General features: G+C 29.8%; 1 protein-coding gene across 1 annotated transcript in view; it reads left to right on the top strand.

Moving 5' to 3' along the window:
* The window catches only part of LOC142330950 (uncharacterized), a 229,621-nt gene that overhangs the window by 147,813 nt on the left and 54,755 nt on the right, over positions 1-27,053 (top strand). Inside the window, exon 3 of the mRNA XM_075376413.1 lies at positions 19,958-20,162. Within this exon, the coding sequence (XP_075232528.1) occupies positions 19,958-20,162 (205 nt within the window). The remainder of the gene's footprint in view (positions 1-19,957; positions 20,163-27,053) is intronic.

Here is a 27,053-nt window from a genome sequence, read left to right as displayed (position 1 = left end):
CTTCAAATCGAATTTAGAATTCACGGCTTGACCAGTCGGGACAAATTCATGATGAATCAGGCCTTTTGAGTCAAAGAATGTAATCAACATCGTTTTCACTCTTGATTTTCGCTACATGTTTATTGTGTATATACGTACGATCGTTAACCCCTTTTTGGGTCCCTGGGTCATGAATCATAGTAAATTCAAAAGAACCCATACCCCATTTTTTTACTGATTACTATATTCTTCCCTTGGCTTACAGGAAAAAAAAAGAAGTTATATCTCCAGGTTAAAAAACCAAATTAAACTAAACTATTTTTTTACTGATAGTGTGAAAATTAACATAGGTACAAATAAATGAATATTATACGATATTTAGAAAAAAACAGATACAATATAAAAGGAAGGTTTAAAATACGTTTGCAGATCCAGTGTGTCACAAGATCTAATACACGAGTTTATCAGTATTAAAATTGGCATCTATATCAAATAAATCGAACTCCCATAATTCTTGCATACACACACATGCGCGCGCGCGCGTCTTTTGAACAAACCCAACCCATATATTTTTTTTCCTCTTCGGGCATAATTTTTCACCTGGTGGACAAATTTTTATAAACTTTTTTTAAACGACACAGGATGATCCCTCGATCCCACACTATTATCCTGTTGTACTAGTCCGGTAAAAAAAGGTCCTGGGCGATAGGGAGCTTGTTTATTCAACGCTTCTATATTGAATACACGCCTTAGATTATTCTTGGTCTTTTCGCACACAAGAGCGATAAGGTTGGGGCACTCTGATGAGGCGTGGAGGACCCTCAAGGTGTGAGGGGAGGGCCCGCGAGGGTCTGGGGAGTATGCATGGGGGCATACTCGGACCCCGACTATAGGTAGGAAAGGGAAGGGTAGCTCACTTGGGGAGGGGTACTACGGCATCCAGAAGAGGAAGTCGTAATGCCTCGATGAGCCAAGAGAGACCCCGATGGGAAATGTCCGATGGTCGGACAATGCTGACGGGGGGGGTGGTTAGACATCGCCGCGTCACATTAGGTCAACCGAGGCACGTCTTTCAGGCGGTTACCAGTTGACCAACTATGGTTGAAAAAGGATTGTAAGGAAATAAAAAAGATTATTAAATACTTAACGCATTCTCTATAAACGAGTATGTCTTTCATCGGCTCTTTCGTTTTGCAATTTATTTTTAATGGATATTAAACGTACTTCAGTCGCCTTTCATTACAGTTTCGTTTATGAATCGACGAAAACATTGTGAACTTTGTTCTTGAATCTCATTTGAAATGCGGTTCATGTTGACGTTCCGTGTAAGACTTAATTTCTTTTGGAAACTTAATTTTCATGTATTTCTGCATTTTAGACTGTCTCAGTTCATGTACGATATCAAAATATTGACTCTGAATCCTTTGCTTCCTTTCTCTTAAATTTTAAAAGTCGTTTTAAACGTGCCTGTTTTCTTTCAAGAGAACCTTCATTTCTCATACGAGAGTCCCTTTTGCAGGCCTTTCCTATATAAAAAGAAATTAATAAAAAAATTTGATAAAAACTGAACAGACTCCAAAAAAATAATAAATAAAAATTGCACTGAAAAGAAAAAGGAGAAAATGAGAGAAACCCGCTCCTCTGTTAGTCTAGTGGTTAAACTAGTCATTGCGAAATCAGCTGATTTTCGAAGTCGAGAGTTTTTAGATTCTAGTCCTTGTAGACATTTGCTTTTATATGGATTTGAATGTTAGACTGTAGATACCGGTGATGTTGTTTGGCGGTTGGGTTTCAATTAACCACACGTCTCAGGAGTGGTCAACCTGAATCTGTTCAAGACTACATGTTTACCGTTACGTTTACACTTACATTGCACTACGTCTGCAACTACGTAAGGCCTGGCAAGCCGATAGTGATGATTGCAGTTACTAATCTATATGCACTCAGCCAGACCCAGCAGTAGCTAGAAAACCGGTTTGAAAAGCTAACAAGTACTGAAAAGCAAAAATTAATTTTTCCTCTAACCCTTAATAAAATCTTTGAAACTTATTTTTTGAAGTTGCCGTCAAATTTTAGAATTAGCCAGCAACCTTAATTCAAATAAATTTTGTAATCCGTGTCTAATGTACTTGTAATTCGTTAAAAATTTGAAAACCCCAAAAAAGATCAAAGATTATATAGAGAGACTGTAGTGAGAAATTTTTTTCCCCTTTTCAGAGCAATTTTTCTTTTCTTTATGGAATCTGATCAATTTTTTTCTGAAAATATTTCTGCTTTGTTAAGAATTACGGGTTGATCTATTTGTAACCCTGAAAAAGAAGAGCACAAAGTAGGTTACCGCACCAGCAATACCCCAACCACTCCTGTTGATCTATTCCAGTGGCCGATGTGGAAATGCATGTGGAAATGTGTTCCTTCGTGGAAATGCTTTTTCTTTATAATATTAAATAATATAGGTTTCTTATCAATAGAAATCTTGACCCACAACCAGATATATGCCTGAAATTCTTTATCTCTGGACAAGGAAAACAGGAATTAATTGAATCTCCATCAAGGTCGTCAATGGGACTTTCATGAACATGCTGGTTGTGGGATACAATCAGTTCCTTTTCAGTAATAATAATAATAAATTATCGATCAATTATCGATGTTTTAGCCTGATGAAAGTAATAAGCAATACAAAAGACCGCCCTCACCGACATTCATAGCGTCTCAGCTTTATCCGGAAAGTCCTAGGTTTAAATCCGGTGGCGCCTCGCGTATAGGTACTGCAGAACTGCAGCACCTCCTATCACCACTTGATATAATCTGTAACATTTAATATAACGAATCATTTTTTTTTTTAATTCTTCTTCACACTTATACAATATATATAATACTTAAGCTTAATGTCAGTAGCCATACCCCAGTTTATGAAAAAGATACAAAAACATTTGTACGGAACTGTGCGCTTCACAGTTACAGCGGCATGGTGTTAAGCTGTTGTGCGCATGCGCACATAGGAATCTGCACGCGAGGCTGCGAGGGAGAGAACACTGTCGCCTCACAGTGCCGACCTTGGCGTGCTGGTGGAATGTAGTTTTTTTTTTACTCCGCGTGTGTATGGAACGTTCCTTGTTCGTTCCCTTTTCTAGTTTAGTCGGTGGAAGGAATACGAAAGCGGTTTAGTTGTTTTTTCAGTAGCGATCAGAAGATGGCGGAAAGCAAGGGCTCTTTGATTCTGTCCAAAAACACGCTGGAAAGGTGAACGAGAACGTAATTAGTTAACAAGTAATTATGCATTTGTTTCAGTGTATATAAAAATTTTAATTTAACACCGTTGGACTATAGTGTTTTTAAGCGGACATTTATTAAGTTATTATCTAATAATACTAAAAAATATTATCTGTATTGACATTTTATTATATATTCGGTTAAACCGAATACAGTTTTTGAGCACATTGTGCTAAAAAACCGTGTACCATATTCTTAAATGTGATAAAGTGTAGAATTAGACTATTATCCTGCGTTCAGCTATTCTGCTTGATTCATTTTTTTTCGGTTCTTTAATTTTACAGAAAACTTTAATCGTAGCCTTGAAAAGGTCCAGAAAAAATTTTATGGAGCAGCACTCCCGCTAATTTTAGCTACTAGCCGCCACTGTTTAAATCTCGGTTAGGTTTGACAGTTTTCATACGCTTCGAAATTTCCATACTATGTTCCTACGTACAAGGATCGAGTTACGTGATAAATAACTTGTATTAAAAAAAAAATTAATTAATAAACACGTAGCGTTTTTCTTACATAAAACTTGATTGACTGTCAAGTTGTTACTATAATTTTACGTTATAAATCCAACTTTAAACGTTTTTTAGGGAATTGAAGTATTAAAATCTAAGTATAATAGTATTACTTAATATTTACATCGAGTATCAATCGTTAATGATCGAAATATTGTGAATATTTTTTTATAAACCCCAATATTATAGCTATAAAGTATATGTTTATGAATTAATGTAAACATTACACATTTTTTTTTTTTTTTTTTTTTTTTTTTAAATAAACTTCCAATTCGCATAATATCGCAAAACTAATAAATCTTTGTAACACTTTTTTTCCAACTTTAATTATGTTTAATTTCGCCATGTTACAAGTCATAACTTTATATCCGTTCCCGTCACGTACGTGACGAATGTCACAGTACGTGACTTCTCTTAGTATTCGATTCTATTCCTGTAAAACTTAATTACGGTAATTTAGAATTTTATGATCGAAGTCGCAATTACTTTGGAATTTCTGGCGGCAAGCCCGGTGACAGCAGGTGGGGAATTTTTATGATACATTTCCATTTTTTTATACCTGTACCAAATCATACGCCTATTCGGGGATACTTTCAATTATGATTTTAAAATTTTCTATTTAGTAGAAAGAAGGTTTCTCAGGTGTTATTTCACGCTTTATGTTATTTCATAATTTTACCTTGTTAAGCTTTAATATTACGTACGAAATTTTTACCATTAGTAAAAGTGTTTTTTTTTTCTCATATTGAAAAACTCGCAAAGTATTGCATGGCTTTCCTGGCTATTAACGGTAACAGTTAAAAGAGAGTTATATACTTTTAAATATAAATTAAATATAACTTTTTACAGGTGGGGAATAAATTTTTAAGAAAAATCTTTCTAAAAATATTCATATCAGATTAAGCATAACAAATTTGCTTAAATAAAGTTTTCTCTAAATCTAACAAACCCTTTAGTAAAAGCTAAAAAATAAGAAAAAGAAAATTAAAACAAAACTTTTCTATATTTTAGGTCCGGAGTCTATAATTTTTAAAAATTGTGAACACTTCTTGAAATTTTTGAAATTATATTTAAACCGAAGGGAGATAAGAGCGAAAGTAAACACTATATTTTAATTTTAAGATTTTTTTTTAATATTTTGGGGGTTGAGTTTTTGGAAAAAACAGAATTGGGTTATTTATATCCACACCGTAGGTAAGAAATTTGCTTTAATAAAGTTTCTCTCAAATATCTTTAAAGAAAATAGTTTTTTTCGCGGTATCCCCCGCCTGTTAACGAATTTTGAAAAAAAAAAATTAATAATACGATGATTGAAATTCATATATAGAAATAGTTAAGTCAAATTTGAACAAAACCGGTTTGTTAATCCGAAGATATAAGGGTATAAAATTAAGTAGTGCTTTTTGATATAAGTGAATTAGTTAGATCCTAAAACGTAAAGATTTGCAAAAACCTCGATATACCATTTTTGACATGATCGTTATACTTTTCCCTTTAATATAGCTATTCTAGATATTTTTGCAGGAAAAGTAAAATAATTATATTCTATCCATGAGTATTATTACTATTATATTTATAAATTGAATTTGTAATAATAATTATTATTATTGTACTTATTGGAAATGATTTTTTAAAATTAATCAACAAAACATTATGCTAAAATTGATTATTAATTAAATCAAACGGCACGTGTGAAAAGCCTACTCTGATAGGAGTATCTAAGCCTGGATTGCTATATAGGCTATCAGTTAAAACAGTACGTCTCTCTCTTTCTCAAGCTGTTATATTCTTTACGGACCAATTATTCAATTATTTGTCGTTAAAAGTTATCAGATCTTTTGCAATTTATCTAAGAAACTATATTTTAGATTTTATTAAAAACGTTTCAATTACTCTTATCGTATGGCCTACTATTTATACAAGCAAGGAAACTAAACCGCATCGAGATATTTTGCAAAACTGATATTAAACGAATGTTAAAATGTATAAAAATAATCGTCGAAAATAATACACAAGTTATCTTTAACAGTTTTACATTTTTTTACAGTTCACAAAAATGTCTATCTTGTTCCCTTTATAAATATTTCTCTGTAGCGCCGTCTTGCTATATGTATAGTATTTACCTTTTTTTTCTTTTTGAAAACTCTTTTTTAATAGGAAAAATCGAAAGGAAAAGAATAGAGAATTTTTTTAATTTGGTGTTATAGAAGGATATTAAAACTTAGTTGGGTCGATAAATTTCAAAATGTTTAGTTAATTTGGAAATTAATGGTAAAAATAAACGGTAAAAACTGTAGAAAAACAGATAATGTAAATTGTATTCAATATATTGAGGTTAAAAGATCAATACAGAATAGAAAATAATAGAGGATAGCATCAAACCAGTCAACTGAATATGATTCTAAAAAAAGAAAGTTTTCAATGCAATCATTTAAGATTTAAAAGAACCAAAAGTAAAATAAAGAATAGATTAACTTCTATTTTTTTGTTTTATTCTTTAGGTTTTATAAACTTTTCTATTCCTTTCATACAATGTAACAGAAATTTTTTAATCTCGCTAAACCTCTTACATCTTACGATCTCAATTCTCTGTTACTAGAAACTATCTCTCCGTCAACAGTTTTTAAAATTTTTTTTTTTTCTAGAATGAAATTCAATCTTTCTGAATCCCCTTTTTTGGCCTATCCCATTAACCGTGTTTATTTTAAGCATAATTTACGATATTAAGTATATTTAAGCTGATTATGAAGTAGATTCTGCTAAAAGTTTTCTTTCTTCTCTATTTTTGTCAGGCGGACGTTTGTGCGTGTGTAGATTAGCCTGTATTTTGTATTATAACTTTGGAGCCCGTCGACCGATTTTCTTCAAACTTGGTAGTTAAATAATACAGTCTGTTCAAAAAGTGACGTAACCTTATGAAAAACGAGTGAGTTACAATAGTTGTTGAGAGTGGCCTCCATTACGCGATTCACATAATTGAATACGACGTTGTATGCTCCCAACACATTTTATAACGTTTGTTGAGGGATTATAGCGACATATCGTTTAATTTACCTCTAGAATTCGGGGGTGGTTTGAGAATGAGTTTCCTCACGGAAAAAAGTCAAGAGAGGATAAATCAGGAGACCGAGAGGGCGCAACCCCTTCGAAATCACTTGTCCATGAAAACGCTGATCCAAGTAAGTCATAGTGTTGTTGGCTGTATGAGCCGTAGCATTATCCATCGATTGTCGCACCGTCTTTATGTAGCGCTCACTGTTCACTGTAATATGAAAGAATGTCATGAAGATTTTCCTACGTGAAATTCCACACCAAACACCCACTTTTTGTCCGTGCAATTGATGTGGATTTTCCGTACACCAAATGCGTGACTTTTATGCATTCACATATCCATCGAGGTGGAACCGCCCAGTCATCGGGTGCTTCTTTAAACACTTGGGCAATGCCGTGTGGGCACTACCGACCGAAAGACCAGACTTCTTGGGATTAACAGAATATGCAGCTTGCACGACGATCAACTTTTCTGGTGTTAGCACTTTCGTCGACCGCTTTTGGATTTCCCTGTCTCTTGTAACTTTTCATAGATCCGCTTGATGGAGGACTTATTTGGTGCATCCACACATTACTTTCCTGTGAAGGCCTTCTGGGTTTGGGTATAACTGTCACATCTAATGTATTTGGTAGATAATGAATATTCTCTGCTGCATTGTGTAACCCATTTTTCCTTAATTAAACCTGGAACAAAAGAAGGAAATTTTCTTCTATACAGCTGCGTCGCGTTTTAAACACTCTGCACCTTTGGGGGAAAGAACTTTTAAATTTTTGCAAAAACTGGGAAAAGAGGTCGGGATATTTTGACTGAAATAAAATTTCAAATCTTTATTGGGCACTTTAACAAAACGTTTCCCTTACAAAAGTTGAAGGTTTTTACTTCCATATTGTAATCACGAAAAATTTCGGTTTTCACATTTCAACCGAAATATCCATTTTGGTCATCCCTGAATCCATTTTGACTATTTTCGGCGTGGCGCCTGTACGTTTCTCGTACAACTATATGTATCTCGCATAACTCAAAAACGATTAGCCGTAGAGTGTTGATATTTTGGATTTAGGATTATTGTAACATCTAGTTGTGCATCTCCCCCTTTTAATTGCAATCGAGTAGACCGAAAATGTCCAAAAAATACCTCATTGAGAACTTTTCAAGGATATATCATAAGCGGTACTTATTTTAGTTGGTTCCAGAGTTATAGCCAAATAAAATTTTAATTAGTGAAATATTTGGTTCTTACATGGGGAAGGCACATTGGTTCAAATCTGATTTCATCTCCTTATTTTTTTAATCTAAATATATTGATTTATTAATAATTATTAACCTCTTATTGTACAAAAATTTGTACGATAAATAATAATTACGATAAATAAAAATAAAAAATAGATTCTGAAAAAATATCAGAAGTTATTAATGAAATAAAATGTTATGTACTTTTCATTTTAAAAAAATATGTATATGTAATTTAGTCGGCGTACAAGGAAGTCATGTAGAGTCCACATCAGATTTAAAAAAAATCTGATGTGGACTAGTAATTCTCGCCGAGAGTAAAAAGGATTTAGAAGAAACAATGAATGGCATAGATGAAGTCCTACGCAAGAACTATCGCATGAAAATAAACAAATACAAAACAAAAGTAATGAAATGTATTACAAATAACAAAGATGGACCACTGAATGTGAAAATAGGAGGAGAAAAGATTATGGAGGTAGAACAATTTTGTTATTTGGGAAGTAGAATTACTAAAGATGGACGAAGCAGGAGCGATATAAAATGCCGAATAGCACAAGCGAAACGAGGCTTCAGTAAGAAATATAATTTGTTTACATCAAAAATTAATTTAAATGTCAGGAAAAGATTTTTGAAAGTATATGTTTGGAGTGTCGCTTTATATGGAAGTGAAGCTTGGACGATCGGAGTATCTGAGAAGAAAAGATTAGAAGCTTTTGAAATGCGGTGCTATAGGAGAATGTTAAAAATCAGATGGGTGGATAAAGTGACAAATGAAGAGATGTTGCGGCAAATAGATGAAGATGAAAGAAGCGTTTGGAAAAATATAGTTAAAAGAAGAGACAGACTTATAGGCCACATACTAAGGCATCCTGGAATAGTCGCTTTAATATTGGAAGGACAGGTAGAAGGAAAAAATTGTGTAGGCAGGCCACGTTTGGAATATGTAAAACAAATTGTTAGGGATGTAGGATGTAGGGGGTATACCGAAATGAAACGACTAGCACTAGATAGGGAATCTTGGAGAGCTGCATCAAACCAGTCAAATGACTGACAAAAAAAAAATTATTTTATTGTAATTATTATTTATCGTACAAATTTTTGTACAATAAGAGGTTAATAATTATTAATAAATCAATCTGATAACTTAGTATTTAGTATTTCTCTGAAAAAAGTTCTCTTCTTAGGTATAACTTTTAGAAATATGCCTCGTTTTGTTCTTTATGAACAATTATTAAAAAAAATATTTTTTAAAGGTTAGGTTAGCCTTGATTTTCTCAAAGTTCAGTTTACGTTTTTTTATTGTTATTTAAATAAGAATTTATCTCCCATCAATTAATCTACATACATCACATTGTATTACTTTCTTTTATTACATTTTGTTATGATTTTTACCCTCTGCAATGCTCTCTGGAAATATATACTAATTGTAAATTATTTTTCTTAAAGCTTTCTCCTAAAAAAAATTTACACTAGTAAATCTCGATTTTTACGTACCCGGCTTTGTAGTAATAAAACTGTATAACTACATAAAGGAAAGCACGCTAACCGGGTCAGATTTTACGTGTCGGGGTTGTTGCAAATCTTGATGTTTCATGCTCCTTCTCTAACAAAAAAAAAAATACAGTTTTAGCATTGAAAAATTACGGAAGGATATATGTATTTATAGGGGACATACGAGTTCCACTTATCTTAAATTTTCTCTCAAAGGTAGGTCATTTTTATCGCGTAATTTAATGCTCGTTAGATAACTAAAATACTTTATTATAATTTTGTCTTATTCAAACCCCTTTTCCGAAAGAGTGAGGAACAAAAAAAAACATTTTTGTTGTCTTTTTTTGACTCATCACATTCCTTTATTAATTAGATGATTCCATTAGATTAGTAAGTCACTTTGGTTATGTTTATATGGGCAGTTGTTTCATTCAAGAGTCCGGATTAAGTTTAATTTTTTGTCAGTTATCTTTATTTTCTTATATCTTCAGAAAGGATTAAATAACTTTTATGAAATTATGTTAGATGGTTTCTTAATGTGGGTGATTGGTATCGTTTAATTTTTGTTATAACTGGTAAAGGTATGTGGACATTGAGGGTTCTTTATCAAATTTTTTCTCAAAGCGTAAAATAGCTAGAATATATAACTTTCCCGACAAAGTCAGACCAAGCCGGTAATTTAAGTATATTTCAATTTCCTTAAGAGCCAGCATAATGGTACAAAATTCAGAATTTGTTTGAAAGCTTTTTATATTGTTTGAAAGAAAACAATTTAAAAAAAACTATCGTAATTTTTGTGAAACTTTAAATTTCGAGTTATATGAATCACAATCTTCGATAGAAAAAAACGAATAATTTACTGATAATCTAATAAGCATTTAGTTATATTTAGAAGTAGTTCATAACTTATTTCACCCTTGAAATAACTTTTTAACAATCGTTGAACATAGAAAAATGAAATGTAAGAAATGTTAATTCGTTGAAACCTTCTATTTGTTTCAGTATGAGAGTAACGCACCTCAAAAAACTAGGGGGGGGGGGACCATGGGGAAGCAACTCATAAATCTTAACTTTAAAAGGTAGAGTTGTGAAAAATCATTTTAAAAGATATTGAGATTTTTGACGTAAAATGTTCAAGCCACGATAACCTTTTTTTCTTTTACCTGTTTAACTTCCGGGTATTACCGTTCAGTTAATACTTTAGAGGATGAATGATGATGATATGTATGAGTGTAAATGAAGTTTAGTTTTGTGCAGTCTCAGTTCGACCGTTCCTGAGATGTGTGGTTAATTGAAACCCGATCACCAAAGAACACCGGTATCCACGAATCTAGTATTCAAATCAGTATAAAATTTGGAACTCTTGACTTCCAAATCAGCTGATTTGGGAAGACGTGTTCACCACTAGACCAACCTGGTGGATAAGCTACGACAACCTAAAGTTAACCAAATGTTCCAACCTCAAAACAGTCTATTTTTTTGGTGTGAGATCGGGTGTGTACTGTTTTTGAAACGCTGTTCCGGTACTGCTTTTTAGGATTAATAAAAAAATTATTCTTCCGTAATTTTTTTTAAATTAAATTCTGGCGTACGTTTTATTTTAACTTAAAAAAAGCTGACAACTGTGGGTTGTTTCTGATACACGGCTTACACACACATCTTAATTTTGAAATATTTATCAATTTATTTAAATATAATATTTTTTCGTTTATGTAACTCAATGATTCTAACTGAAGCGCGCGCGCATATCTTATTTAATTCGCGGGGGGTGGGGCGGTACTAGTGCCAACGGTCGGCACTAACTAAACTAATGTAATTTCACAACTTATATAGATCAAATTTCGCTTGTACGATCGGTAGACTGGTGTGGCCACGAGGCTTAACGCACCAGGTACCGAATCAACTGGAGGATCGAGTTCGAGATCCAGCCGGAACGAATTACTTTTTACACTTTAAATATTATTCATTTATTTAATTCTATCGCTTATCTGTGATGTCACAACATAGCAGTAGTTTTTAGAGCATTTTTTGGAGTGGGGTCGCGATTTTGCAAAATTTTTTTCAAATATTGTTATCATTTAATTGTTAACAAATGCGCTTAAGAAAATGTGACCTTAATTAGGCGAAATCTCGAGTTAATGAGGGTGACCTTGGTCTATAGCCTCACCTCCTTGACCTTTTAATTTGAAAGTTTAATGACATCAGTGCCCCATATATAGTGGTAATCTGACCAAGTTTGGTCAAAATCGGTCCAGCAGTTCTGGAGATATAAAGTGATTTAGAGGCTAATACCAAACATACGTACATTCGAACATTAACATAGCGAAAATTTCCATCCGGTTATTTGGGTTCCTTAGGTGTTAAAACGTCAAAATCCGGTGAAAACATCATATGCCGAGTTTGGAGCGATTACAATAACTTTCCCTTCTCAGAGCTACTGCTACTCTATAGCGAATTCTAGACGGGAAAGTAAAATATAATCTAAATTATAAAAAATCAGACTGCACGAAAATGGTTTTTTCTTTTGGATATCCGTAGGCAAACGACGTGAAAATAAGTTACTAAAAATCTAATTCACGAAAAAAGTTATATATTTGACATGAAAAAATAAATGTTATTTTGTATCAATGTAAACATCAAAATTAATTTGCATTTTTCATAACATTGTCAATTAACCAGCCGCCTGTAACTGTGGACCATATACTCTTGCAGTTACTATAATGCAAAATCAAACGTTCTGGTTTTGGAAAATGTACGAGTGCACCCCTCTGTGAGACCAATATTTTAGATCACTTTTGAAACTACCTGAGAAAAATATTAAATGCCTGTCATTTTAATCTGTTATTATAGCTTGAAATTCTTTACATCATTTTTCTTTTTCAATGCTCTTTAAGATGATTTTCACACTCCTTATTATTTCTATTAAAATGTTTGAGTTAAATCACCGGGGGAATTGTTGAAAATTTGTTTAAGAACTGTCATACTTTATGAACACGCTGTGTATATATATATACATATATATATATATATATATATATATATATATATATATATAATCCAACTTGATCCACTGAAGTACAGAAATTATAAATTAAATAAGATTGACACTTACCTTATTTTTTCATATCATACAATAACGCTTTCGTGGCAATCCACATCTTCAGTTGTAATTTACTTTTTAAGTGTATATCAAACTACATATTATACTCAAATACAAATAAATATTTGTATAAATAATTTTTTTTTAATAATATATAGAAAATTTCTTTATAGATTAAAATTGAAATTCATGAATTAAACTATAAAAACTAAACTTTAAAAGTCACAAATTAAAAGCTATTTTAAAAATATATGAAATCATAGAAATTAACAAAATTTTAAAACTATTAAAAACTACATATATAAAAATATGACGTCAGATTTGATAAAATATTAAAATAAATAAATAGGGTAAAATAGATAAATATATAAAATAGGATACCATGTCTAACCAATTTTGTATGCATATATATATATATATATTTATTTTTTTAAAGCGTGTATATATTTAGGGTGTTTGAGTACGCTTATAAAGTTTCAGGGAAAGGTTGAAAGTAATTTGTACATGATAATAAACTGGATTGCATTTAATGAATTACTCTAAGAATTTAATTTTTCTTCAGTTACGTACACTTAAAAGGCGATGAAACTTGTTCAGTCTCGTAATTATTTTTTATGCATGTATGACACACATGTGCTAGCGTTTTAAAAGTGGAATAGTTAATGAAGGAAATAATAATTTTTCTTTTTATATATTTGCTTCTATTATTATATACAGGCTGCATCTACTCCAATAGTCGTGCGCTCCGATGGTGTGTGTCCATGTTTATGTGTGTGTGTGCGCGCGCTCGCATAGTTGCCATTATTACAGCCATTGTACTATGTGAAGGCTTTAAATGCTATCAAACATGCTATTAAATTTTTATTACAGTCTCTTTCTTAACTGGGAGCGGTCATTTTGGTTTTATGTTCCCTCAACAATATTTTCAGTCATAACATTACATCGTTTGCAGTAAAAAATGGCGAAGAACAGAACACAAATAAAAGTAAAATAAATATATTTAAAATAAATAAATGAACAAAAGATTTTCTTGAGCGATTGGCAGGTTTTTTTTTTACTAATTAAATATTTATTTCACTTCTGTTTGTTTTATGATGTCTTAAACATATTTTTTTTTATGGAAAGAATATTTCTAAAGGGTATTTATTTTAAAAAAAGAATAAAAACCTCGTAAATAGTGGATTACATTTTTTTTATAAAATATAAAAAATGTACGTGTACTCGTATATATATTTCTTAAGCATTTTAGCTACTACATTCTTCGAAATTGCCAAAAAAAATTGTGTTTTGTGTAAAATTTAATTCTTTTTTGTTTTATAGAATATAAAAGGATGTATGAGAGAAATAATTTTATTTATAATTTTTTTTATGATTCATGTAATCTACATATATTAAACAAAATATTATGATTGACTCATCAATGCACAATTCAAACCACGTAACCTAGTTGGGTGAATTTCCGAGGTTACATTGTTTTTATAATGTAGGCACCTATTAAGAAAGAATTTTAGAAAACTCCGTCTATAAGGGAGTGAAATGGGTGAAAATGTCTTTATGAAAATTTTATTTTTAGGGAAAATATTATCTCAGATGTTACATTCGAGAAAATTGGTATTTAGAATATTCTTTAAAAACAAATTGACACGTGTTTCACCATTTTTAAAAGCTTTATTTAACTCGCTTTAGGAATAATCAAATCTTGCAACTGCTATATCTTTTGATCTATCTTATGAAAATCAATGAAATTTGGTACACTTATGTAACTTCGATGGCAATACAGCACTACGGTGTCGGAATTTGATATGACCCATCCCCACGCGCTACCCCTACGCTAAATTCATGCATTTAGTTGAAAATTTTCATTTCTCATGAACTATCGTATGAAAATGATTGAAATTTGGTACACGTATGTAACCTCGATGTGTAAAAATAAATATTTTTACTTTTTTTTAGTCTTAAAAAAAAATACAAAAAAAAACAAAGATATATTTGATTACTTATAAAAAATTATTTTTTAAAAAGCTTTTATTTAACTAATATTAATATTAACATTAATAAAAAAAAGAAACAAATTAGAAAACCCCTCTAAAAAGTAAAAAATAAGATTAAATCAAACTGAGAATTTTAAACAAAAAAATATAATATATTAATAAATACAAAAATGCACTGAAAAGTAAAAAATAAATTATATAAATATATAATAAATAACCAATAAATAAATGTAATAATTATTAAATTATAAAATTAAATTAATGAAAATATTTAGTTAAATAAAAGCGTGGCGCAGTTTTTATAACAATCTTTTCGAATAAGTATTTATAGACATTTACTGTATTTTAAAATATAGTTTTTGTTTAATGAGGTTGTTTAGTACATGTATATACTTTATTTATCTGTAATAAAATAACTCAAGTTTTAATTCTTTGATGGTTCAAATATGTACCGAGATGACCTTTAAGGGTTAATAAAATTAAAAATAAAAATTAAATTTAGAAATCTTGCACAAAGTTATTACATTTTGACGGTAATCTGAAAAAATGATTAATTATTATAATTGTAATTATGAATTCATTAAATAAAAATTCATAATTAATTAAAATGAAACTTTTAGCGAAAAGTGTGCGTTCAATTTGGCTTATATTACAAGCAGAATTCGAAGATGAACTTCAACTATGTGAGAACACGTACAAAGAAAGCGAGTGGGTGCATTTTCCCAGATTGTTACTTGTAGCTAGTCAGTCTCAACTGGAGAGGTTCCAACAGACCTTTCCGCCTCCTCGCATCGTTATTGAAAATGAAATTTATTAATTTTTTTATTTATTGGTTATTTATTAGATATTTATATGTAATTTTTTTTATTTAAAAAAAATACAATTACTCGTACTTTTTAATAGAAAAAGCTTGAAAACTAAGCTTTAGTACAAGCTTCTCCTTAAAGAATACATTATCTGCGAACGCTAACATCGCTGGTCAACAGAGTCTATAGTGTACGAACATTCCCAGGATAAAGCCAAACACTAGAAACAATTTCACAAGACCAAAAAAAAATATCCTAGCCAAATTAAATACGTTAATTTGAAAATATGCCCACTAAAACATCAAGCTTTAAGTTATAGTAGAATTTTTTTTTAAATGTAATTTTTCTTTTGAAAACTTATTCTATGTACAAATCCAAAGGCTTGCTACTGAAGCCGCGAACAACGGCATCTGTAGAAGATACCGGGGAGCGAAGCCCCCGGTATCTAATATGCCGTTGCCGCGGGCAACGGCATGTTAACTAAATATTTAGATAAGTAAGCCAGATTAATAAAAACTTCGATATTTTATGAAACTAAAAAATCATCAGTTTTGAAATTTTTCATATTAACTTATTAAAAATTGCTTTTTGTAAAGTTGTTTTTTAGTTTTTTTTTATGGTACTTAACATGAGTTTATATAATTAAAATACTAAAAAATGTAATACAAAAATATACTGCACAAATATAACATCTTTTATTATTTTTTTTTTTACTTTTAATTTATTTTTTACTTGCCTAATAAATACGCCTAAGATTTTTCTCTAAATGTCTAGATTCATTTTCTGAATGTTTCATAGAGATGAGCGTAACTGTTTGAAATAATTGTATGACGAACAGTATACGCATATGCCTACACACGAAACGAATTAATTAATGCTTTCCTTTTGAACTCAGTTAAAAATTAATCGTCTCCTTGTTCCCTTCCGTAATCGTTCTATTTTCTCTTTTACTTTCAAACATACTTCTAAAAAATTAGCTGATTAGAGAAACATTTATTTATAGCGTTACAGTACAGAGCCTTGTCTAATTCTAATAGTCAAAGCTAAAAATGGTGGGAAAATTTTAATGTAAAACAATAATACATATTCCTCAATTCTAAACAATCTTAGCTAATGCCCTTAAAATTTGAACCGTCTCTCTTTATGTAATTTAATAACTAAAATCAAGAAAATCACGTTTTTTTGGGAACGTTCATGCTAATCTATGAATTAAACTGAAACTTAAAATCGGATGTTATAGTTGCACGTATAAAGCAAAAAAACTAACGTCATTCGATTATGCAAGCGAACATACTAACACTTTTTGTGAAGTTTAGTGCTTTTTAGTTAGTATTTGACCACATATAATATTAGAATAATCGATTTGCTTTATCTTTATATTCAGTAGTTCATACGTTCATTTGAAACGGTCATCTGTGAACTATACGTTGTTCTATAAACTGTCGTCACTTGTTTATTTATTTTAATTTGTATAGGTTAAGTTATGACACCTACTTTACGCTTTTGTTTTAAAAAGAAATTTCAACGAATACGCTTGGTCTTTGAATGCGATCGAAATTTAGATGAAATAATGTTGTATAGGAGTGTTCATGACTATAGGATAAGTCTTTTAAGAATTATAGTATAAATGGGCCGACATTATAACATTTTATATTTTTTTGTATTAACTTTTATTGCCGAATTGTACAAAATAAAAATTTTGTTTTGATCGGTGCTTGTATGTGTTATTTTGATGTTAGGAATAGTTAGGTTGATGCACATTAATGATTTTTATAGTCTATAATTTGAAGGTCCATAATTTACTTACAGTTGTTTGTATTTCAAGTACAATATTTAAATATTGTTTTGTAAAAATTCAGTACATTTAAATAAAAGGTTTATTTATGTTACACAGGTAGGAAGATCTATTCTTTTAGTAAAACTTCATCGTATAAATAAGATAATACTTATAGTTTCAAAAACTTAGATTTTATATTCTGTAACATCCAGTTATATTATATTTATAGTTTCTTTTATACGTTTTTTAATGGAGAGTGTTATTTATTTAATGTGGTTGCTTGTTATTGTAAAGAAGCTAATTAAAGTAAATAAGGATTGGTGTTCTAGTATTTGAAATTTTGCACTTTTGAATTAGCATTTCATATTATTTTGTTATGTATAAGTTTTATGAGTTTTACAGTGAAAAAAAAGGAAGATTTATTTTTTATTAGTAAATATTAAACTTGTGCACCAAATCATAAAGAAAGAAGCATTGGTTGGGATGTACTCTTAAATGATTTTTTTTTTTTTGGATATTCAATATGTGAAAAATTATTTAAAATGTAGAAAATCCTTGTACATATATTTAGCTCAAAAACATATTCTCCCAATCACTTTCTACCTGTGTAATGCTTGCATTATATGTGGATGTACTTAGTTCTGGACTTAACAAGAGAAGTAAATTGATATGAGAATTATCCTCACTGAAGTTACATAATCATTGTTACAGCTATTTTCATTCTTACACATCCATTAAAATGAATCTGTATAAAATACATTAAAATTAATAAAATTTATTTTCCTTTACTTCTTTATTAATTTTATTCATTTATATTCTCTATAACTGAAAATGAATTATTGATTGAGCTCAATTAACTGAACTGCTGTAGTATGATTGGCATTTAAATTGTACCTCAAACTGTACCCCAAAATACAACAACACTGCATCAAGTTTTTAATTTTGTTATCCACATTATTAGTTAACTTTATTACTTTTTCTTTTGTTTTATCTGTTTTCTTATTGGTATTTTTAAAAAGTATAAATATACCTTTTACTTGTTATACAGGTTGGAACCACAACCACTTAAACCATGTGAAATAAGTTTAATTTTTTTTAAATATTCTTGTTTACCTATCCTTTCCCTGTACTGTATATATATATATGGTTCTATTTTTAAACATTAGAAACAAAAAAAATGTTCATTAAAAAATGTAATGTCATTTCAAAATTATCTATTATTAAATTAATGAAACTCTTCTGTTGACCTTTTACAGTTAATTATCAGTTTTATCCCCAGTGAAATAAACAGTAGCACAACTACCATGGCATCTGAAATAGGTTAGGAAACCTCTTAAGTATATATCTAATTGTATATTTGGTTTGCCTGTTTGGTACTTACGTATTAACGCCACCGCAGCTACAGCTTTATTTAAAAACATAGTCAATCGGATTTCGGTGGAAAATGGGCTGATATAGAGTTTAACATAGATTCAAAACAGTCTCTTTATTAATTTTAATAAATGGTTATTTATATTTATTTATTTTATACTTATAATTTAACCAAACTTAACCTACGCTCGCTTCGCTTGCTAACCTTGACTAATTAACAAGAGTGTTTTGATTATTTAAATAATAAATAATTGCAATAATTACTGAATTTATTAAATAAACACTCAAAAAATTACGGTGTTTTTTATTAATAAAGAGATTGTTCATTTTCCACCGAAATCAGATTGACTACTTTGTTTCTAAATAAAGCTGTAGCTGCGGTGGTGTTAATATGTAAGTACCGTCTGTTTATATAATGTATATAAATTTCATATTAAGTTTGTTTAGATAATGATTTTTATGTAGCATCTATAAAATTGATATGATGTGGTTTAATGTTTTTGTATATTGTGCCTGTTCCTTGTATCTTTGGGTGGGTGGGCGTCCAGTTTTATCTTTGTAATATTAGGTTTAATCAGTTACTAGGTTACTGTGTTTATCTGTGTGTGTGTTATATGATCTTTTGTACTCTTATATATGTGTTTTTGTGTATATTAAAGTGTGGCTTCTGAATGGTATTTTGTATTTTGTTTATCATTTTGAATCTAACTCAGTATGTAGCCTTTTGTGTAAATGTTATCTATTTTATATGACTTAGTTGATATATATTAATACTATACATTTTCTGCCACAAGGTATTTTAATTGTTTTATTTATATTTCATTTATAATGGTGTCTGTAGATATGGGTGGATAGCCATAAATTTGTACTGATGTTTTATTTAATTGAGTTCTCAAGTGCAGTTGTTCATGTAAAGAAGAAACCAATAATTCTAGCTTCAAAATACCTTTGCTGAAAAGTTCTATTAGTTGGAAGTATTTTTGTTTAATAATTTTTAAATAAAAATATGGCCCGTGGTAAATGATTAAACTGCAACATTTTACAACCAGATAAATCAACCATTCATGGAATGCCTTGATAAGCAACATCTTGGAAACTTACAGAATATGAAATGAGAATAAAACGTAGATAATAAAAGTCTTACTTAAGCAAAATACACTGAGGTCATTGATTTTTTTTGTATATATTGCATAATTTGTCAATAATTGTTTTCATCTTGAGGAAAAATAAATTATTTTCAATAAATCAAGTAAATTTTATTTTATTCTGCAATGGTAGACTCTTGTTTTTAGAATTGACCATTTCAGTGTGCAGATATTTGACAGACTGATGTACTGACTTTTTTTCATAATAATATAGTTATGTTATTTCATTTCAGTTTTGTTGAGCAGAATTGTGTTAATGGCAGTAAACAATCATCACCTCCGGAAGATAATGATAATAATGATGGTGATAATGATAATAATTTAAAAGAAAATGTTAGAAATGAAAATGGTTATCAATGTGAAGGAGATGAAAACAACAGACATGATGAGAAAAGTGTACTTAATTATATGGCAAAATACCGTTTAGAAAACTATTTGGTTTGTATTTACTTTTATGTTTGATTAGATTATTTATGTTTATGTTAAAAATAGTAATTTATATATATAGTTATTTAAGTTTATTTTATATATGTAGTTATTTAACAAAATGTTGGTGTTACTGAAAATAAGTATTAGAGGATAAAGGTAATTAATACACCAAGGTCAGTACGTTTATTTTTGGTATACTACATGATTTGTCAGTTAGTTGTGGTACCGAGAAAAATTGTAAAGATCTTGTCTCTTTCAATTTAATGGTTCCACAACATCTAAAATGTGTCAGAGAAATTAGCATTGTAAAAAATTAAAGGATGTTTATAAAGAAAGAATGTCAACTTCTATGATGATATATTTATATCTCTGCCTTTCATCCAGAAATTCTCTGTTCTGTCTTCAAATTCCTGTCAGGGTTGTTGTTATATTCATTAAAAAAAATATAAAAAAATAATAAAAATGGTGAAATTGTGTTTGATCATAAGCCTCTGCTTACGACAGTGAAATAAATAAATATTTTGCAGTAATCGATTTCATTTACTAAACTTTCATTTTTTTATAAAGGTTAACAACTTTGGTGTAGAATTTAGTATTTCACATCTGTATCAGTCATAATCCTTTAAATTAAAGAAGAAAAGTATAGTGAGTAGTACATAATTCAAATTCAGTCATTAAGATTGCAACTACACCACCGCATTGTAGATGTAGGCTGCACAGTCTCATGTTGTACCACTGTTTATCCTAATGTCTATGAGCATGCTGTTCAGAAATAATTATGATATTTTGAATCATAGAAAATGTATAACAAGTACAACCAGATGATCTTTATTTTAAAGTTTTTTTATAATGGTATAGAAATGTATATGACATAATAATTAGTTAAAGAAAAAGAGTGTTGAATTTCTACACAATATTTAAAAAACATTTATTTCCATTGATGTATTTGTATATATGAGGTTTGATAAAAAAATTGGCAAAATTTTAGTTTTTCTGAAAAAAATCATTATGTATTCTTGTATTGATTTTGTCACGTTAGTACTCCTTTTCAGATATATAATATATTTGTGCCAGCGCTTTTTCCAATCTTTGAAGCACCTGTGGAACACAGTTTCCGGTACGGTGACTGTTTCTCTCCTGTGTGACTCCTTCAGCGATTCTTTCTCTCTCTCTTCAATATTGGCAAAACATTTCTTTGATGGTTCTTTTCAACTTGGAGAATAGGAAGAAGTCACAGGCGGGCTATGTCTGGCAAATATGGAGGCTGAGGCATCATAATGGTGTTGCTTTTGGCCAAAAATTTACAAACAAGTAGTAAAGTATGAGCAGGTGCTATTGCATCATGGTCCAATTGCTATGGATTGTTTCACTACAAATCCAGTTGTTTTCTTCAGATTGCTTCATGCAAATGACATAGAACTTCCAGGTAGTAATCCTTATTGACTCTCTGATAGCAATTCGGTGATCGTCCATAATCATTTTCTTCACTTTTTCGATGTTATCATCGGTTGTTGGTGTGCTGGAATGTCCAGGGCACTGTCATCTTCAATGTTTTCACGACCCTCTTGGAAACATTTGTTCCCCTTGCAAATGCTTGTTTTATTTATAGAAGAATCGCCAAAAGTAACAGTTAACTTTTCCAGTGCATGTTGCACTTTATTACATTCTTAAAATAAAATTTAATGTTAATTCTTTGTTCCATTTTTTCCACAAGTTAAAAATCTCCAACCATACCAAAACACATGTAACCTTTTTACATTGATAACATTATTGTGTTGGTTAGTTGTTGTTTTCAATAAACTAAAGATCCAGTATGGCTACTTGTAAACATATGTTAGGGACAAGTATACCATCAGAACAAAAAAAAAAATTGTGAATTTGACTTATTCAGCCTGGGAAATTAAAAAATTCCATTTACTTTTTTATCAAACCTTGTACCTTAATAATACCACATTTTCATGGCTAAATATAAAGTGAATCCAGTTTTTACAAATATTAAACCTTAAATAAATCATGTCTAGTTATAAATAGCCACAAAAATCCGCATCAAAAATAACAATTATTATTCTAAAATTACATATAAGGATTCTGTTAAAATTTCAGTTTTTTTTGTAAACCAGGTCCATTGTCTTTTATAATACATAAAACATTAATAATAAGCAAAGATGCTACTTAATTTTTATATTTTACCATGTTTATGTAGAATTGAGGTAAAAATGATTATATAATTTGTTCAGTATTATAATATTATTTAAAAAAAATAAAATAAGTTAATTAATAAAATTATTATACTGTATGTTATGTTTTTGTACTACAAAATTTTTCAGCTGTAAGTTTACAAAATTAATTAATCTAAATGTAACATTTTTTCTGTATAGAAAAGCAACAAAAAACATTATATTGTCTAAAGAAGGCAAAAGTAACACAAAAAAAAAAAAATTAAAAGGGTAAAAGACTGTAATGAACTTGTTATTAATCATGAACAATAAAAAGCATACTCATTTATTTAATCTGCCCTGTTTTTTAAAGCTGTTAAATTTTTAAACTATTATCAGTAATACATTATTATTATCAGTAATTAACACAAGCCCACTCATGTCCAGCATTAAAATAACATATTCATATATGTATGTTTATATATATATATTTTTTACTTTAAAAGCATAGGAAAAATAAATTTGTAATTTACAGAGATTGGTAGATGACAAATCATAAAAGGTTGTTTTTCTTTACTTCTGGCATTAGGATGTGTTGACATCATAAGTAATTTTGACAAAAATATATTTATCTTTTTACATGACTGCCCAAAATGGAGTATAATATTTTTAGTTTAGGATGTTATGTATGTATTTTTGTTACACCATGGCAGCTCAATGGCCGAACTGACTTAGATGTATGACTGTGTGTTGGAATCCTTACATTATGGAGACTGTCATAGGCTATGTAAATATCTACTTATGTTTGTTTAATTGTAACTAAAAGGCCACAAAAATCATATGTGCGATTCTAAATGTATGATCAATAGTATTTTCAATATTGATTTAGTTGTGTCGAAAGTAGTTGTGTTTTAAGATCTGCTACAATGTTGAATGAATGAATTACAGTAGTAAAATTTATTAAGTAATTATTATTACTGTTATTTATTGTTTATAAAGATTAAAAAAAGATATTATGATTTTTTGTTGACTGGCAGTATGTTTGATCATGTAAGCATGTTCTTTCTTCTTGCTCTTATTTGTTGGTGTTGCTTCTTCTTACCTATTGTTTGTAAACATTTAAGAAAAAATCATATGATTTTTTGACGGGCAGTATGTTTGATCATTTAAGCATGTTCTTTATTCTTGTTCTTATTTGTTGGTGTTGTTTCATATTATTACTGCTAAATATTATCTAATAATCACTTTATTTTGTTATTAAAATTAATAAAGAAATAAAAATACAAATATAAAATATAAATGAAAATAATCTATGCTTAGAAGTTAAATTAAATGAAATAATTTATAAATTAATTGACAACGAGTGGGAGAGAGTCATGGAGAGAGCTGTGTGCAGCTGCCAGACACACCACCATTGGTCTGCTTTGTGCCACAGTTTTATTGCTAAATATTAACTAATAATCCCTTTCTTTTATTTAATTTTTATAATTGTTTTTATTATGAATTGAATTAATGAACTGTGAACCATGAGCCTCTTATCACTGTGTGAGCTGGATTTGAACTGAATGATTCAATCAATGAAATGAATACTATTACAAAAATAATAGAATTAAATTTACGTTAAATAAAATAAAATAAATTTAAATAATTCTGTTCAATATTGGGCTTCCTGTGGAGACTATGTGTGAGGCTAGAGTGGTGAGATGATGCAAGTACCTTGTGCGAGGCTAGACCAATCATCACCATCAACTGGTAACAAATGGGATGCCTCTGGGGCGCTGTTTTGGAAGGTGCAATGGGGTGCTCATGTAATAGCTCTGCAAACAATCGTCCGGTTTTAAAAATTGAAATGGGGTATTTGTTAGTAGGTTGAAGGCTAACTTTTGCATGCATCAGGTACACTCTTAACAGATGACGGTTATTCGGAAATGTTATATCGCAATCAATTTTCCAATTTCCAAAATAGAAATGGGGTATTTGAGTACAATACAAAATCATGAAAGAACCTAACCAGAACAAAATGTTTGTTAGCAATGTTTTTTATCGGCAGTCAAGTTATTAGTTTTTTATAGTTGTCTATTGGTTTTTCTTGTTACATAAAGATTTTCCCTTTGTACATCATGAATGACTCTTTAACTACAAATCTTAACCTTATTCATGTAAACTCCAAAGAAAATTCAGACCTGAACAAAAAGATTGTTTAATCAGCAATATAAAAAAGATTTTGCTGTCTTATTTTAGATTAGCGTGCAGGAGTGTAGGTGGTGGTAGTACAAAAATATTTTAATCCTGAGAATTAAAACAATTTGCGTTTTACTTCGTTTTCATTTTAAAATTTCCTATCTAGGATATTCAACTTAAATTTTTTTCAACTCATTCAAATTTCTAACGACATTTTGAAATTAATAAGCTGAGGGACAGCTATAGTCAAAGAACAAGGCAGTGTGCTTTCAACATTGAGATCTTTTTGTTGTGCCAATATAAATTCTTCCTTTACCTTATTTCTATAATTTTGTTTTGTTCCGTTGTTTATATCATATTGCCAACTTAATAATTAATATCACATCACCAGTCTTTTTGGTGGAGTGGTAGCATTTTACCTTTTCCTTTTCAAGGTTCTAGGTTCAAAGGCTTGCATTTTTTACACTAAACAAATTTTATTTTTAATAACATGGGGCTGTCCAGAAATTAACTTCCTGACTTTCTGGACAAAACTTTCTGGTATAAAAAAAAACAATAGTTGTCTGAAAATAAATTTATTGCATACAATTTGAAAATACTTCCTTAAACTACTTTTCTACATAGTTGCCAAATAAATTGAGACACCGTGGAGGAATTTTTGTATCCCTTCATCAAAAAATTCTGTTCCTTAGTTTTTCAGTCACTCAATGACACCTCCCAAGAGCCCCTCATAGACACCAAAGTGCTTAGTTGCCAGCTAGTTTTTAATGTGATGGAACAAAAATAAAATGGTAATTGCTTGATGCCACATCTTGGTTGTACACAGGATATTGAAAAGTTAAAGTACTTTACACTGTAATTTGTGTTCTGAAAGAAGTTTTTTTGGAACCCGAGCACAAGACATAGAGTAACATAATTTTTTCATTGGAAATTCATGCAAAAAAGCTACATGAAATTTTTAGAAACTGAAATGAAAGCTCTGTAATAGTAAAGTAGTGATTAGCATGAATCATTTCATCTACTTTCACTATCAGTTTGTCAGACAGAACTAAGCTGGCCAAATAGTTTTTCATCATGAACATTTGAGTGTTCATTTTAAAACATGATATAGGTGCTTCACTAGATCTTTCCCATAAATATCACATAGATCCTGATAAATCTCAATTAGTTCATAATTTTTTGCCAAAATAAATTTATTAACCCATCTCTTTTGATAGCTGGTTGGATTTTCTATAGCTGCACAGTTTTTAAATACTTGTAAAAAATCAAAAAGATGCGTCATAGTGTCCTTCATGTTGTGTAGTGCAATGCTTATACCACAATGCTTACCACCAAGATGGCACGCCATGGCACACTACTCCTTCCCCTCCTTTGTGAACAACAATGAAATGTAAGCTATCTTTTGGACAGTCCTCATAAAATAGTAGGAATGCAACAGTTTTAATTGGGCTCAGATCTGTAGTTACAAGAAAGAATAAATAAATATATATAGCTGGAAAATCTTTTAAATTAATACATTTTGATTTTTATATTCTTTTGTATTGGTTGCTTTTGATTAAAAGGTACAATCCAATTTTTAAATGGCAAACTGTAAAAAAAGTAGTAGTATTAAAAAAATATATAGTATTATTATAATTTTATCAAACATGGCCCATTGGTATGATTATACAATAATTAATTAAAATATAAAACCCACTTATCAACAAATCTTTTTATGTGTTCAAGCGCTTTCGGAAAACAATTCATCTTCAGGAACTTAAATTTTTTTTAAAAATTATTCTTAATAAAACTAAAACTTTGTTGTCATAAGTAAAATCGTTATGTACAGTGTATAAAATAACATTACGGTGGAGACATTCATAATGACGAATGTTAAGTCGACACAATTTTAAATACATGAATATCACTGTTTTATATTTTATACACTTCACATAATAATTTTACTTGTGACAACAAATTTTTAGGTTTAAGAATAATATTTAAAAAAAATTAAGTTCCTGAAGATAGAATTCGTTTCTGAAAGCGCTTGAACACATAAAAAGATTTGTTGGTAAGCATGTTTAATATTTTAACTATTTATAGTGTTACTACAGTATAATTTTCCTTTACTGTTCAATTTGCTGATGGCCGGTATAATTTTATAGATACGTGCTTACAAATTTTGTTAGATTTTTCACTAGTAGAATAGATTTTTATTTATATTGCGCTAGTTAACGTAGTTATAGTGAACTCACAACAGAGTAAAAACTCATTTAGAATAAAAATAGTTCATAACTATTCATAACTTTCCATTATTTTACTAATAGTACTGGTAAATTTTAAATTCACAGCATAAACGATTAAATGTTTTGTATAATCCTATCATACTAAAAAAAAATACTGCAGATCAACTATCACTGGGGTTAGAATAAAATTAACTCCATATGTAGTTTAAAATTAGTAGTAATTTTAGTAGCATGATTTTTTTTTAGTTTCATAGTTAAAAATGTTCAAAATCACTAAATCACTTTAAATGAACAAAATAAATGATTAATTAACATCCATTAGTATTATTCATCTCTGT

Source organism: Lycorma delicatula, chromosome 10 (assembly GCF_047948215.1).
Source record: "Lycorma delicatula isolate Av1 chromosome 10, ASM4794821v1, whole genome shotgun sequence".
Classification (NCBI taxonomy): Eukaryota; Metazoa; Arthropoda; class Insecta; order Hemiptera; family Fulgoridae; genus Lycorma; species Lycorma delicatula.
Note: the sequence above shows the minus strand (reverse complement) of the source record. Positions and strands in the feature narration are given on the sequence as shown.